The sequence below is a fragment of the Vulpes vulpes genome, chromosome 14 (genome assembly GCF_048418805.1).
Source record: "Vulpes vulpes isolate BD-2025 chromosome 14, VulVul3, whole genome shotgun sequence".
Classification (NCBI taxonomy): domain Eukaryota; kingdom Metazoa; phylum Chordata; class Mammalia; order Carnivora; family Canidae; genus Vulpes; species Vulpes vulpes.
In genome coordinates this window covers 76,357,852-76,375,461 of record NC_132793.1, presented here as the reverse complement: position 1 = coordinate 76,375,461, position 17,610 = coordinate 76,357,852, and the positions used below count along the sequence as shown (strand labels likewise).

The 17,610-nt window shown below is 39.9% G+C and overlaps 1 protein-coding gene across 4 annotated transcripts in view; it reads right to left on the bottom strand.

Moving 5' to 3' along the window:
- The window catches only part of AP3B1 (adaptor related protein complex 3 subunit beta 1), a 261,798-nt gene extending 250,997 nt beyond the window's left edge, over positions 1-10,801 (bottom strand). For 2 of the 4 annotated variants that reach the window (XR_011997056.1, XM_025998266.2), the window contains exon 1: positions 10,509-10,792. Coding sequence is in view for 2 of the 4 variants with exons in the window: in XM_025998266.2 (XP_025854051.2) it covers positions 10,509-10,636 (128 nt within the window). In the remaining 2 variants the exon portion in view is untranslated. Of the gene's footprint in view, positions 1-10,508 lie in introns of all 4 variants that reach the window. The other 2 variants (XR_003234954.2, XM_025998265.2) reach the window with 2 other exon arrangements.
- Positions 10,802-17,610: the final 6,809 nt, after the last annotated feature.

Genomic DNA, 17,610 nt, shown 5'->3' with positions numbered 1-17,610 from the left:
AAAAAATCAGCCCATCAATAGCAGACATTGACTATAAATTGTTCATTTCTCTTTACCTACAAGCTCTTTCCAGCTGATATGCTAAATAAGTCTTCCCCAAATACACAAACCAATGAACGTTATTCATAATAATATGAAATAAAGGAAAATCATTTTCCATTGATTATTCTACTTTGGGTGCCTCACTTTAAATTCTGAATTTGGACTACAAGCAATTTGTTTTTGTCAGTAGTTCATTTCTACACACAACTACAATACTGTCAAATTATTTCACTATAATACATTTGTCATTCCATGATCATTTATAACTTTTCATGCAGTAAAAAACATTTCAACCAACCATCTGTCTCCTTTGTTTGTTTTAATCATTCCTTCTAGTAATGTTGCTCTAAATTCTAAAATACTTTTTAGAAACAAGGGGCAAGTGGCTGGCTCAGTTGGTAGAACATCCAACTTTTGATCTTGGGGTCTTGAGCTTGAGCCCCAAGTTGGGAAAGTGTTTACTTAAACAAACAAAAACCTGCCTAGAAATAATGTAATATGTCACATCTTGGGATTTAACCATAAGGCTGAAATTTAAGTATTTGAGATATTCTCCTTGGATTTCACCAGATCAGTGATCTTAAAATAACATCCTGTAGCAAAAGATGAATATTTCAAAAAAAAAAAAAAAAAGAATATTTCTTGGCTGAACATTTATTAAGGTAGATTGTGAAAGTCAGAACTGACTCCTCGTAAAAGTCAGAACTGACTCCTCGTAGAAGAAATGCAAGCTAAACAAAATGGAACACTTCTATAATCTGTTGCAAAGCAGGAATCCGCTTACAGGCAGTATTTCATCATTTTCTTCAATGTGGTAAAATTTTACTTGATTTGAAGTATATTTCAAGAATTAGAGAAACCCTACTGTACCATTGAAGTGACAATCCTTAAGAGTTGGCCTTTTATAAAACTAGAAATGTTATTTATGCAAAGACAAAACAATAAGCTCATCTAGCTGGGAATGCACTACAGATACCATTCTACACTTTCTTCTTCTATTAATAGCCATCTTGGAACACATGAAATTAACTAAGTCAAAGATCAATAGAATACTGAAATTGCCTAGAATTTTACGTGCCCTTTATAAACAAAAAATTGAATCCAACTTATATATGTAACATGGTAAATATGTTGTTAAAGACAATAATATACTTGCACATATGTCCTTCAAATATATTTGAGGAACAACAATATGCTACAGAAATCATTAGTGGAGTGTATTTTCTCACTTGCAACTCTGGACTTCTGAGCAACAAGAGAATTAACAATGAGAACCCTGTGCCTCTTCATAATATGCTAATAGCTCAGGGCTCCAACACTCTCAGAATCTCAAACTAAAATGTTTGACATTTCAAAATTCCAGCATTTCCATTTGCTTCAGAAAAGCATTGTTTACATTAAGTAAAGGCTTAAAATAAATACCTCTTGGTAGGTATTATTCCTTCACATAGGGGTGCCAGTGTGGCAGAGCTGGTTGAACCTCCAACTCGATCTTGGTTCACATTATAATCAGGGTTGTGAGATCGAGCTCCACACTGGGGTTCATGCAAGGCTTGGGCTCCATGCAAGGCTTGGGCTCCATGGTGGACTCCACGGAGTCAGCTTAAGATTCTCTCTTTCCCTGTGCCCCTCACCCACTACCTGTGTACATTGTCTCAGAAAAAAAAAAAAAAATATATATATATATATATACATATATATATTCCTCCACATAAATTATACCATCTTTATGAAGTTTTTTGTTTTTTGTTTTTTTTAAATAGGCTCCTCACCCTGCACGGAGCCCAACAGGGCTCAAACGCACAACCATGGGATCAGGAGTCCAGCGCTCAACTGCCTGAGCCACCCCGGTGCCCCAAATAGATTCTCTTATACAATATTCAACAAATATTCATTTTGTAACTATATAACCTGAATATACAATATGACTGAATGAGATAAAATTGTCAACATGAAATACTGGGACAAGTGAAAAGAATGCAGAGCAAGATTTGAACAAGTGTAACTATAAAAAAGCATTAAATGAAAAAAATAACAAAACTATGATATAAACCTTAATTAAAATTAAATAATAAAAATTAAAAATGGAAACAATCACACAAAAAAGTTTAGAACCTCTTATGAGACATAAAGACTCTTTCAAGCATCTCCAAAATAATAGGTTACTATTTATAAAGTACTGACATCTGGGACTGGTTTATCTTTGTTTTTAATAAAGTGAACTCAAGAACATCCTATAAAAAGGTTACTCTCATTCAGCTGCACTTCCATATGCTATCCTGAATGAGAAAACAAGTAGCAGAGAAGCAGATTTACTGTACACAGAAAGCACAGACCCATGTACTCTTCCTCGGAGACTCCACTGAGAAACACTGATACAAAAGGTTAAAGGATTATATGTAATTTTCATGGCTGATGTTGTAAAATTGACAATAAATAAACAAGTTAAAAAAGTAAGCTAGGCTTCATTAATGAAATACAAAAACACTGATGTAATATTGACTACACCGTACTACGTGACATAATATGACTACAGGAATGCATTGCACCCCTTGTTTGGGTCGAAATCAGCTATGTGAATCTAAACAAATGAAAAGCCACCCCACTTTCAGCAGAAACTAAAAATGCTACCTTTCAATGTGTTTGAGGAGGTACTGCATTGCTAAGTTCCTGGTTGCTAAGGTCACTTTTTACTGTTAAGCCCAATTGCCTCTAGTCAGCCTGCATTTAGATTATCCTCATTATGCAACTCCTAACGTAGTTGACCATTTCCTCCTATTGACTATCCTCTCAGTTCCCACCCCCCTCATCTTTTTTTTTTTTTTAACCTTTCTCTGGTTTCCTAGCCCTCTGAGTCTCTTTCTCTAGTTCTTCCATCTAACCCTAAATGTTAGTGTTCTCTCAGGTTTTGTCTAAACTGCCTTCTTTTCTAAATAAGAGTAGTTCTCCCAGGGCAAGGGCATGTAGGGATCGTTTGCCTATTCCCATGCTTTAAATACTGCCTGCAGTTCAAAATGTAAACATTGTCTCATCTGAACACGCATTTCTTTTGCATCTCTGAGCAACTCCCCCTTTCCTCACCTGGCAAAAAACTCGGGCTTTAAGACCTAAATATCAGCACCTCAGTGAAGCTTCCACCAGGTTTTTCAAACTTTCAACTCTACCATCTTATGAGAACCTCACAAAATACGCGAATATGTGAGACAAGATTCCATCAAAATCCTAGAGGAGAACACAGGCAACACCCTTTTTGTTTTTTTTTTGTTTTTTTTTTTTTGTTTTTTTTTTTTTTATTTATGATAGTCACAGAGAGATAGAGAGAGAGAGGCAGAGACACAGGCAGAGGGAGAAGCAGGCTCCATGCACCGGGAGCCCGACGTGGGATTCGATCCCGGGTCTCCAGGATCGCGCCCTGGGCCAAAGGCAGGCGCCAAACCGCTGCACCACCCAGGGATCCCCGCAACACCCTTTTTGAACTCAGCCACAGTAACTTCTTGCAAGATACATCCACAAAGGCAAAAGAAACAAAAGCAAAAATGAACTATTGGGACTTCATCAAGATAAGAAGCTTTTGCACAGCAAAGGATACAGTAAAAAAAACTCAAAGACAACCTACAGAATGGGAGAAGATATTTGCAAATGACGTATCAGATAAAGGGCTAGTTTCCAAGATCTATAAAGAACTTATTAAACTCAACACCAAAGAAACAAACAATCCAATCATGAGATGGGCAGAAGACATGAAGAGAAATCTCACAGAGGAAGACATAGACATGGCCAACAAGCACATGAGAAAATGCTCTGCATCACTTGCCATTAGGGAAATACAAATCAAAACCACAATGAGATACCACCTCACACCAGTGAGAATGGGGAAAATTAAAAGGCAGGAAACCACAAATGTTGGAGAAGATGCGGAGAAAAGGGAACCCTCTTACACTGTTGGTGGGAAGGTGAACTGGTGCAGCCACTCTGGAAAACTGTGTGGAGGTTCCTCAAAGAGTTAAAAATAGACCTGCCCTACGACCCAGCAATTGCACTGTTGGGGATTTACCCCAAAGATACAGATGCAATGAAACGTCGGGACACCTGCACCCCGATGTTTATAGCAGCAATGTCCACAATAGCAAAACTGTGGAAGGAGCCTCGGTGTCCATCGAAAGATGAATGGATAAAGAAGATGTGGTTTATGTATACAATGGAATATTACTCAGCCATTAGAAATGACAAATACCCACCATTTGCTTCAACGTGGATGGAACTGGAGGGTATTATGCTGAGTGAAGTAAGTCAATCGGAGAAGGACAAACATTATATGTTCTCATTCATTTGGGGAATATAAACAATAGTGAAAGGGAATATAAGAGAAGGGAGAAGAAATGTGTGGGAAATATCAGAAAGGGAGACAGAACATAAAGACTCCTAACTCTGGGAAACGAACTAGGGGTGGTGGAAGGGGAGGAGGGCGGGGGGTGGGGGTGAATGGGTGACGGGCACTGGGGGGGGCACTTGACGGGATGAGCACTGGGTGTTATTCTGTATGTTGGTAAATTGAACACCAATAAAAAATAAATTTATTTAAAAAAAACAAAATATGCGAATATCATATCATTTCTAGAAAAGAGGACCCTTAAATTTGAAGAGATTATTACTAGTGGAAAACAGGAACTTAAACATGTCTTCTCACTCTAGGTCCAATGTTCTTCCTAATAGACCATGATACTCTCAAAAGAGGGGAGATTCAGAAATTTAGTACTTTTTGGGATGCCTGGGTGGCTCAGCAGTTGAGCGTCTGCCTTTGGCTAAGGGCATGAATCCGGATTCCCAGGATCAAGTCCCACATCAGGCTCCTTGTGTGAAGCCTGCTTCTCCCTCTGTGTCTGTCTCTGTCTCTCTCTCGCTCTCATGAATAAATAAATAAAATCTTTAAAAAAAAAAAAAAAAAAGAAGAAGAAAGAAAGAAAGAAATTTAGTACTTTCATTGTTAAGAAAAATTAGTCTTCTCTGTTTCTTTCCAGAAATAAATGTTTAATCTAGATATAAAATTACTAAAATTACTTTAAATTACACACAAAGAATCAAACTGGTTAAGATAAAAGAACTTCTTGGGATCCCTGCGTGGCGCAGCGGTTTGGCGCCTCCTTTGGCCCAGGGCGCGATCCTGGAGACCCAGGATCGAATCCCACGTCGGGCTCCCAGTGCATGGAGCCTGCTTCTCCCTCTGCCTCTCTCTCTCTCTCTCTCTCTCTGTGTATGACTATCATAAATAAATAAAAATTTACAAAAAAAAAAAAAAAAGAACTTCTTTAAGATAAAGCAGGAAGCAATTCAGAAAAAAACTAAAAGCAAAAAAATCGACAAAAATCACAAAAGGAATACAGAAAAAATATCTCTTTACTAAATGAAAAAACTGAAAATCTTGAGGCCAATAATCAAATACACAGTCTTAATTAACCAATAAATGACCTGCTTTTCTAAAATGATCTAAAACTCCCTAATTCTGGTTTTGTTTAAAGGGAGAAAGGGACAAAAAAGGTTGATAAATAAGATTAAATTCAAAAAAACAAATTATCGATGATCCCATCCCTAGGACGTATTTAGGCATCCTTGAGATGGTCAATGAAGGATCAAAGGACATAAAGCTTTAGGACAAGATGCCAAAGAGCAGAATAGAAGTCAGAGAGCTGGAAATCAACACTTTGCAGCCATTGTGATTAAGAATGGTTCAAGAGAGGAGCACTTCCGTGGCTAAGGTGGCTAAGCGGCCAACTCTTGATTTCAGCTAGGTCGTGATCTCAGGGTCCCGGGACTAAGCCCCAAGTTGGGCTCTGTGCTCAGTCGAGAGTCTGCTTGGGGATTCTCTCTCTCTCTCCCTCCCCCTGCTCACTCTATCTCTGAAATAAATAAATCTTAAAAAAATAAAAAGAAAAAAAAAGAATGGTTCAGAAGATTTATCTGGGTTGCTATATCTAAGAGTCCGTGAAATTTAATAAGGATATCTGCACTGCCCTCAAATCATCCCTCATAGAATGATTACTGGGGGAAAAAGATATCTGCATTGCCCTCAAATCATCCCTCATAGAATGATTACTGGGGGAAAAATAATGGACAACATTTTAACAGAACATTTCCAGGAGCAAGTCTAAGAAAGCCACATTACTATGGTAGTATTCTAACCAGTCATGCATAACATGAATCTAAATATGAGGAAACACCAGTAAATCCAAAGTGATTACAATGAGTAAAATAATTCACTTGTATTCTTCAAAGGAGCCAGAGTATGTGAAAAACAAAGGTTAAGGGGGCACCTGGGTTGCGCAGTCCACTAAGCATCCAACTCCTGATTTCAGCTCAGGTCATGATCTCAGGGTCATGGGATCCAGCCTTGCATCAGACTCCCCATTCAGCAGGAAGTCTGCTTCTCCCTCCCTCTCTCTGCTCCCCTCCCCTCACTCATGCTCTGTCTCTCTCTCTCAAATAAATAAGTAAAATCTTAAAAAGGAAAAAACAAAACAACCAAAGGTTGAGGAACTATTTCAGATTAAAGGAGATCAAGAGATACAACAACTAAATCAAGTACGTTATCCTGGATTGGATGCTGTACTAGACAGAAAAAAAAATGCTAACAATAAATTATTTACCAGGACAAATCACAACACTGAATTACAGACTAAAAATTGTACTAATATTACATTTCCTAAATATAATGGTACTACAGTTGGTTAAGAAAATATCAATTCTTTTTTTTTTTTTTCAATATTTATTTATTCAGGGATCCCTGGGTGGCGCAGCGGATTGGCGCCTGCCTTTGGCCCAGGGCGCGATCCTGGAGACCCGGGATCGAGTCCCACGTCAGGCTCCCGGAGCATGGAGCCTGCTTCTCCCTCTGCCTGTGTCTCTGCCTCTCTCTCTCTCTCTCTCTCTCTCTCTCTCTCTCTGTGTGACTATCATAAATAAATAAAAATTTTTAAAAAATAATAATATTTATTTATTCAGAGAGAGAGGGGCAGAGACACAGGCAGAGGAAGAAGCAGGCTCCATGCAGGAAGCCCAACGTGGGACTCGATCCCAGGTCTCCAGGATCACACCCCGGGCTGCAGGCGGTGCTAAACCGCTGTGCCGCCGCGGCTGCCCAAGAAAATATCAATTCTTAAAAAAATACATACCAAAGTATTAAGAGTAAAAAGATATGATGTATACAACCTATTCTCCAACGAATCAGAAAACACAATATGAGGGATCCCTGGGTGGCGCAGCGGTTTGGCGCCTGCCTTTGGCCCAGGGCGCGATCCTGGAGACCCGGGATCGAATCCCACGTCGGCCTCCCGGTGCATGGAGCCTGCTTCTCCCTCTGCCTGTGTCTCTGCCTCTCTCTCTCTCTCTCTGTGTGACTATCATAAATAAATAAAAATTAAAAAAAAAAAAAAAAGAAAACACAATATGAATGTGTATGTGTGTCTGTAAGTATACATGGAGGTGGAGAGAAATAAAGCAAGGTAGCAAAAAACTTTGTAATTGGTGAATCTGCATAAAGGGTAGTTCTCTGTACTATTCTTGCAACTTTTTTGGAAATCTGAAAATACTTAAGACTCAACCATCAAAAATTAAGAGCAGAGCTAATGAATGAATGCATGGAGGGAGTCAAAAGGTCTAACTTCCAGTTATAAAACAAGTGAATCATGGGATACAGCATGCCACTATCGTCAGTAACACAGTACTGCATATTTAAAAGTTGCTGAAAGTAAATCTTAAAAGTCCTCATCACCGGACGCCTGGGTGGCTCAGCGGTTGAGCGCCTGCCTTTGGCCCTGGGCGTGATTCTGGAGTCCCGGGATCAGTCCCACATCGGGCTCCCTGCATGGACTAGAGCGTGCTTCTCTCTGCCTGTGTCTCTGCCTCTCTCTCTCTCTTTCTCTGTGTGTGTCTCTCATGAATGAATAAATAAATAAAATCTTTAAAAAAAAAAAGTCCTCATCACAAGAAAGAAAAATTAAGAGACATGGTGTTAACTAGATGTTAACTAGACTTATTGTCGTGATCATCTCTGAATACGTACAAATATCAAATCATTGTCATATACCTGAAATTAATGTTACATGTCAAGTACACCTCAAAAAAAAAAAAAAAAAAAAAAGCAGAGAAACAGGGTAAGCTTTAAATTTTTTTACATAAATTTTACCATTTGGCTTTAAAAAAAGGCAAGAAATATTATGATTTTATAAAAGAATGTAAACTCATGAGAGATTAAAAGACCACTTCCAGGTGTCCCCTTGCTCCTATACAATCTCTCTAGATTGCAGTTCAATGACCAAAATGTTCCTGGAAGCTTCAAGGTAATATAATGTCTACAACTACTTTTCAAAGTTTAACATTTTTAATGAGATGTGTGCATTCTCTAATAAAAGCATCATAAATTTCATCAAATAGTAGCATATCCAAGTGTTCAAGAATGGGCTCTCAGATTAGAACGTCTGCATTCAAATTCAAAGTGCAGCATTGTAGCTTTGTGATCTTGGACAAGCTAATCACTTGTGCTCTAAATTCTTCACTTGCAAAGTAGAATCAAATAAGTGTCTGGTAACGAACCACTGAGGTTATGAGGATTGACTAAGATAATAAATGTAGGACAGTGCATACAAACGCACAAGCATTCCATAAATGTTAGCTTTTTTTTTTTTTTTTTTAAAGATTTTATTTATTCATTCATAAGAGAGACAGAGAGAGAGAGAGGCAGAAACACAGGCAGAGGGAGAAGCAGGCTCCATGAAGGGAGCCCGATGTGGGATTCGATCCTGGGTCTCCAGGATCACGCCCTGGGCCAAAGGCTGCGCTAAACCGCTGGGTCGCTAGGGCTGCCAAATGTAAGCTATTTTTATTTTAACTCCAACCTGCTTGATCACCTCAACAGCACTGTTCTTAGTCAAAGCCATACATCTTTCTCCAAACTACACCCAGATCTGACAAGACAGGAAATCAGAAGCTCTAAAAAAGGTAACAAACCATACACGTAAATTAACTGCAAGTAAATCACATGCAAAACAGACTGAGGCAGACTTATAGAGTTAATTCAACAGCCGAACATTTTTGCTAAAAGAAGTGTAAAGCTGCAGCAAACTTCCTATTAGAACAATCCATCATCTAAATGCACTGAACGAAAAATGAAAAAAAAAATCCGTTACCTTACCTGAGAACAAGGGGGTGGGGACGGAAAACTGGATTCCACATGCTGTATAGAAGACTTCGGTCAGCTTGGTACAATCAAAATTTAAACCCCACTGCAACTACTAGCAACTCTCCAGATTGCCCTATCTTGTTAGTAAAATTTAAGTTGGATTTGAATCATACTCTTCTGACACCTGCAAAGCCATCAGCACGGCTACTTTCACTTAATTCAGCATAAATCTAGTGACGGCCTATGATGTGACCATAGTCTAATAATAAGACATTAAAAACAAGAAAAAATATAAAAATGATTACAATAAAATATAAAGTTACCAGGATTCTCTAAGTTTAAAACCCCTCCAACCAGTAAGTTTGGGGAGGTTTTGTCTCCATTTTTCGATGGTACATAATATCTTTACTTTTAAAAAAACCAACTCTACACGGTTTAGTATTTGTCTTGAAAATTCACATTACGAAAAACAAATAAATAAATAAAAATAAAATAAAATTCACATTACGGGACGCGGTGCTCCGCGGCCGAGCGCCCCGCCTGCTGCTCCAGGGCGCCGTCCGGGGTCAGCCCCGGCCGGGCTCCCCGCAGCGAGCCGGGCCCCCCCTCCCGCCCCGGTTCTCTCTCATGAAAAAGTAAAATCTTTTAAAAATAAAATAATAAAGTACGATTCGCGTTATTAACTTGTAAAACTTAAGAATCTGTTCACAGGCACACTGTTCTCTACTCACAGACTCACTACTCTGGGCTTGAGGGGTTCTCCCCGTGAGGCGACGGCCCCGGCCCGGAAGGTCGCGGGAGGGCGGGCGGCCCCCTGCGTCTGCGCCGCGCGCCGAGGGCCACCACCCCCCCCGGCGGGGGACGACCGCTTCAACGCGCCCGCGACTCTGCGAGCGCCTCTTTCACCCTCACAACGCGCAATCCCCCAAGTCTGGTCCAGTAAAAATTAAATTAGCAGGAGGTGTCCGTTCACAACTCGGATTCCCGCGCCCTGGCGCAGGCTGACTCCGTCGGATCTTGGGAACGAGACCTGAGCTCTGCGAACAGCTCTTCTCACTCAAGTCAGGCCTCCGAGAGCCTCCGGCGCCCAGCACTCCACCCGACCCGGCCACCCCCGGCGGGCTCACCCGGGCCCTCCGGCGGGCTCAGGGCCACCCCCGGAGGGCTCACCGGGCCACCCCCGGAGGGCTCAGGGACACCCGCCCCGCCCCCGCCGGGAGCCCAGGCCCGCCGCCCGACCCTCGGGTCCCCAGCTCCTCCGTCCCGCCTCCACACCCCAAACCTTTCTCCTCACTTCTTCAAATCGCTGCTGAAGAGGCCGAAGGCGCCGGAGGGGGAAACGGTCGAGGTCGCCTCCTGGCCCAGCTCCGTCGCCTCCCCGCCGCCGGCCTGCTCACTGTAAGCGAAGCTGTTGCCGGACATCGCTGCGGCGTGGGCTGGGGTCCGGCCCGGGCTGCCAGGGGTCTCTCCGAGGGCTCCCGACCCGGGGCGCCGGACAAAACTACTTGTGGAGCCGAGCGGCCCGCGGGCGCTTCCGGGCTCGTCGCCGCCCCTCCGCCTGCTGGCGTTCCCCCTCCCCCGCGCGCATGCCCAGTACGCGGCTGGCCGGAGCCCTCGTCGGCCGCTCCCGGCACGCCGGGATTCCCTTCTCCGGGCTTTCCGAGCGGCTGAAGGGCTGCGGGTGGGGCGGGGCGCCACGGAGGCCGGGGGCGGGGCCTGCAGGGCCGCTCGGCTTTTCAGGGTTTTTTGAAGAGCAGTAACCGGTTGTACCCGCTCTGATGCCTGAAGCAGGTGTCGGGAGCCCGGGCGCTTTGACTTCACTCCTGCAGTAAACGAGTGGCTTTCAGATTTCCTCCGCCGTGCCCTCCAACACACCCGATCAGGTTTCCTAAATCCGTGACGATCGCCTTTCCTTTCGTGGGCTGCTGTCCACCGCTCTTCCCCCGCCTGCCCGCCCTATTCCTTTCGCAGCCGCCCCCACGAAGCCCCAGCCCCTCCCCGCCGTGCCTCTGGGTCCCCCGAGAAGCGCTGCTCCCGGGCGGTCCGCGGGGCTAAGCGGGTGCTTCCTGCTGGCCCCGGGCCACCGGGCCACCAGCGGCGAGTGAGACAGAGCCACGCGGCAGCCGGGAGCGTCCCGTACAGCTCCCCAGGCTGCCGGCGCAAGATTTGAGCTCCTTCGCTCTTTCCCTATTCTTTCCCCTCCGCACGCGCATTGAACCCTGGAGAGCCAGAGGCCAGAGACTGTCAGAAGTTCAGCGAAACACCAACTGCCCCCCACACCCGCCCCAGGAGGAGGTGGGGCCGTTCAAGGCTCCACTCCTCCAAAGACCACACAGATAATCATGAAATACCATTGCACACCTGTTAAAAAAAAAAAAAAAAAAAGCCAAAATCTGGAACACTTAAAACACTAAATGTGACACAATAGGAGCTCCCATTACTGGCATGATTGCAAAGTGGGACAGCCATTTGGAAGCCAATTTGTCAATTTCTTACAGAATTAAAAGTACTCCTATCATACAATCCAGCAATAGCATCCCTTGGCATTTACCTAAAGGGGTTAAAAAAATATGCCCACCCAGAAACCTGCACGTGGATATTTATAAAAGCATTATTCATAATTGCCAAAACCTGGAAGCAACCAAAATGTTCTTCAGTAGGTGAATGAATAAGTAAACTGTGGTCCTTCAGACATTAATATTATTCCATGCTAAAAAGAAAGCAGGTATCAAGCCATGAGAAGACCTAGAGGAAACTTAAGTGCACGCTAATAAATAAGAGAAGCAAATCTGAAAAGGCTATATACTGTGTGATTCCAACTGCATAATATTCTGGAAAAGGCAAATTACAGAGACAGTGAAAACATCAGTGGTTGCCAGGGGTTGGAGAGGGGAGAGGAGGGATAAATTAAGCAGAGCAAGAAAGAATTTGTAGGGCAATGGAAATATCCTGTACCATACCATAATCATAGATACATCTCATTATACATTTGTCCAAGCCATAGAATGTACAACACCAAGAGTAAACCCAAATGTAAAGTATGGACTTTGGTGATAACGATACGTCAGTATAGGTTCATCAACTGTAACAAGTGTACAACTTTAGTAGAAGATGTTGATAATCGGGAAGGCTATTCCTGTGTAGGGGTAGGGAGTATATAGGAAATCTCTGTACTTTCCTCTCAGTTTTGCTCTGCACCAAAAAAAATGCTCAAAATAAAAAAAAATAAAGGCTTAATTTAATACATGAAAACAAATATAAAAAATAAAGGCCACACCGTTACTGTGTAAACACTCATGACTGAGTCTTTACTTTGAGAGGAGGGAACATCCTCCCAACTTCATCGTCTGTTTAAAACTTGATAGGTTTTGTTGTTGTTGTTGTTTTAACTTGATAGGTTTTTATTTCAGTTGTAAAAATACTTCTCCAGAGAAGCAATGATGAAATTTATTATACATCAATATTGATATTGATCAATTTATGAAATCTTACGTATTGCTGATTATTCATAATGATGATGATAATTGTAGATATACTTAACAGATGGCTTAATATGTACTAAGCACATAGGTGATTTGCATATATAATTGATTTAATAGTAAAAGAAGCTAGCTTTGGTTTCTTTCATCTGTAAAATGAGGAGATTGATACATACCCTAAAGAATCTCTGGCATATATACCTAGGTGTAGAATTTCTTGGTTGTAGATTACATGCACCTTTACTGAATAGCCTAAATTGTTCTCTAATATAATTTTAGTAGTTCACCTTCCCACAGCAGTGTATAACAGATCTTTCCTGGGGCATCTGGATGTCCCAGTCGGTTAAAGGTTCAACTCTTGGTTTCAGCTCAGGTTTCAATCTCAGGGTTGTGAGATCCAGCCTCACCTCAGGCTCTGAGCTCAGCATAGAGTCTGCTTAAGACTCTCCTCCCTCTCCCTCTGCCACTCTCCCCTCACTAAAATAAATAAATCATTTTTAAAAATCTTTCCAGGGATCCCTGGGTGGCTCAGCGGTTTGGCGCCTGCCTTTGGCCCAGGGTGCGATCCTAGAGTCCCGGGATCGAGTCCCGTATCGGGCTCCCGGTATGGAGCCTGCTTTTCCCTCTGCCTCTCTCTCTCTCTCTTTCTCTCTCTACTGTCTATCATAAATAAATAAATAAATCTTAAAAAAAAAATCTTTCCTCACATCCTCACCAACACTTGGATTTCTAAAAAGTTTGTATTGTCATCAACATGGTAGGTATGAGTATTATTTTTGTAATTTTCATTTTCATGGTCATAATGAATTTGAGCATTTTAAATATAATTTTGTTACATTTGCATTTTATGAATGTACTTACCCAATATTACATTGAGTAGTTTGCTTTTCTTATAGATTTGAAGGTCTTTATTCTTAACTTTGTCATTTTTAATTCACTTGTTGATTTTATTTGCTGATGTTTTATTTATTCATGCAGAAGATTGACCTACAATATTTTTTTAGTTTGCCCTCGAATGGTGTAGGAATTATGGTTGTAAGTTCCTCAAAATGGTGATTGGGTAGCTTTCTTTATCTCTTCTCTAGATTATTATGTATAGCAAAGCAGATATTCCTTGGGAAAACAGATAAAACTTTCTTTTATGACTTGAAAAATAAATTAGAGAGTAGACAAGAAAGACTTGCGGTACTTCCTGCCAAAAGATTCTAATATATTCTAGAAATATAAAAATAGTAACCACATAGTTTGAGATCTAATGTTTCCTGTCTCTTCAGAATTCAAAAACGTTTATGTAGTCATGAGACTTTTGACAGAGGAAAAAGGTCATGCTTCCAACCAGAAGAAACATCAGCTCTAATAGAACCAAAGGATTATTATTTGATGTTTGCTACCAAGCCAAAACCAGATTTTGTTTTCTACCGGCATATTTATTACTTCAAGATTATTGTTGCATAGGCTATATTTTTTCAAAAATGATTTTCCCCTAACATTTAGCAAAATTTTTATTGAATTCTCTCATTTTAGTTTCTGTTCATGTAAAATCTCATGATAATAGGTATTAAGTTTGGTGCATATATTTTCAAACTTATTTTCTAAGCATGGGAAAACAAACTATATATGTGTATACTTTGCCAAATGTCAATTAAAACTATAATACCATTTTGTGTCTGACTTTTTTCTCTTAATATATTATGGAAATCTTTCCATACTGCATTTAATCAGCAGCCTATACAACAACTTTGCCCTTACATGTTATTGCACAATACCATCAATATTTGCAGAAGTTAAAAATCCACAAGTCCAATAGTTACATCAAATGATATGCACACTTAAAACTTTAATAGATATTGCCAAATTTATAACCAAAAAGAGGGTACCAATTATCTCTCCCATTAATATTCCTCTGGTATACTGTACCATTTCCAGTTATTAATATTATAAATCTTATTTTAATGTTTGTTAATCCGATCGACAAAAATAAATAAAACCTTCATTATTTTTTTTTAAAGATTTTATTTATTTATTCCTGAGACACACAGAGAGAGGCAGAGACATAGGCAGAGGGAGAAGCAGGCTCCCTGTGGAGAGCCCGATGTGGGACTCGATCACAGGAACTGGGATCACACCCTGAGCCAAAGGCAGGTGCTCAACCACTGAGCCACCCAGGCGTCCCTAAAACCCTCATTATTATTTAAACTTTCATCTCATTTATTTAAGTAAGGAACAATATAATTTAGTGTCCACATAGGAAACTTCAAGACTAAAAAGTGACACAAACCATAATTTTGCTGGAAGGGCACATATAAACCAGGACTTTTCCAGTAAAAATGGATATATGGTTTCCCTAGATATGATGGGGCTAAAGCATATATTAAATGGCCATCCAAATTTTTCTTCTATTAATTATGCAGACTTGATATTTGCTTATTTTTAAGTAGGTTATCCATCTTTTTGATTTATAGGCACATTATATTATTATAAATAGTGAATGTTAACCCTTTCTCATTATTTTCTAGGAGAGTCTAAGTTATAAAAGTTGGTTCCAAAAGTTGTAGAAAACTCAAATAGACTAAATAATTATAGAAAAATTGGAAAAAAAGAAATCTACAACCAAAAAGGGATTAAGCCAATACAGTTCTACTAGGCCTATAAGGAGTTTGCTATTTGTTATTTTTTAAACTATTATTAGCTTTTTAAAAAAGAAAAATAAAAAGCACTTTCAAGTTCATTCTGTAAGACTAGTATGACTAATATCCAAGCCTGAATTTTCTTTATACCAAAAGAAAAGAGTATCAGACTCTCTAAACAGAGTAGAATAGAGAGCCCAAAAATAAAAACACACTTACAGTCAATTAATCTACAACAGAGGAGGCAATAATATATGATAGGTTAAAGACAATCTCTTCAAAACATGATGCTAGGAAAATTGGACTGTTAAATGCAAAAAAAATGAAACTGTACCACTTTCTTACACCATACACAAAAATAAATTCAAAATGGCTTGAAGACTGGGGCATTTAGGTGGCCCAGTCTGTTAAGCATCCAACTCTTGATTTCAGCTCAGGTTGTGATTTCAAGGTCATGAAATTGAGCCCCCTGTTAAGCTCCACATGGAGCTTACTTAGGATTCTCTACCTTCCTTTCCCCCTCTCCCTTTCCTCTGCTTGTGCTCTTTCGCTCTCTCTCTCTCTCAAAAATAAAATAAAAATAAAAATAAAAATATTTTAAAAAATAGATTGAAGACTTAATGTGAGACCTGAAACCATAATAAACCTAGAAGAAACTCTAGGCAGTAATCTCTTTGACATTAGCCTTAGCAACATTCTTCTAAGATACATCTCCTCAGGCAAGGGAAACAAAAGCAAAATTAAACTATTGGGACTACATCAAAATAAAAAACTTTTGCACAATTAATTAAACCATCATTAAAACAAAAAAAAGCAAACTACTGAATGGGAGAAGATATTTGCAAATGACATGTCCAATAAAGGGATAGTGTCCAAAATATATAAAGAATGAGATAGCTGAACACCAAAAAAAATGAGTAATCCAATTAAAAATGAGAGGAGGAGTTGAACAGACATTTCTCCAAAGAAGACATCCAGATGGCCAACAAACACGTGAAAAGATGCTCAACATCACTCATTATCAGTAAAATGCAAATCAATACCACAATGAGATATCACCTCACACCTGTCAGAGTGGCTAAAATCAAAAACTCAAGAAACAACATGTGTTGGTGAGGATATAGAGAAAAAGGAAAAGGAACTGTCTTGCACTATTGGTGGAAATGCAAACTGTTGCAACCACTGTGGAAAGCAGTATGGATGGAGGTTCCTCAAAAAATTAAAAATGGAGTTACTATATGATTTAGGAATTCCATTACTGAGTATTTACCCAAAGAAAACAAAACACTAATTCAAAAAGATATGTGCATTCCTATGTTTATAACAGCATTGTCAGTAATAGCCAGATTATGGAAAGAACCCAAATGTTCACTGACTGATGAATGGATAAAGTAAGATGTGGTAAACATATATAATAGAATATCACTCAGTCATAAAAAAGGATGACATCATGCCTTTTGCAAAAACATGGATGGAGCTAGAGGATATAATGCTAAGTGAAATAAGTCAGTTAAAGAAAGACAAATACCAAATGATTTCACTCACAGATAGAATTTAAGAAACAAAACAAATTAACAAACAAAGAAAAAAGAAAAAAAAACTAGACTCTTAAATGCAGAGAACAAACCAGTGGTTGCCTGAGGGGAGGTAGGCGGGAGGATGGGTAAAATAGATAAAGAGAATTTGAAAAATGATCGCATTTCACAGCAGCAACAAATAAGTCTTAAGAAACAAGACTTAAGAAATGTATAAGACTTAAGTCTTATTATTAAGAATAATTATAAAAAAGAGAATAATTATAAAATTGTATTGTTTAGCTATGGGGGATAGGGGGCTATAGAGAGTCTATATTTCTGAATAGAAATATTCAAATGAATCCACATATTTAATGCACTTTCAATCAAAATTCAAATTTTTTACTAGACAAATTGAATCTAAAGTTCCTCTGGAAAAATAAATCCAGCTTAAAGCAAAAAAAAAAAAAATTGGAAAAGAAAAAGTACAGCATCATGAAGGAAAATTAGATGTCTGTATTACTTTCCAATGACTGATGTAACAAATTACCACAAATTTTGTAGTTTGAAACAACATAAACTTATTCTCTTACAGTTTTGGAGTCCAGAAGTTTGAAATCAAGGTACACGACCTAGGGTATGGACAGGCCACTCCTTCCAAAAGCTGTAGGGGAGAAGCCCTTCCTTGCCTTTTTCCAGCTTCTGGAACTGCATTCTGTTCATTCCTTGGCTACTGGCCCCTTCTTCCATCTTCAAAATCAGCAGCATAACATCCT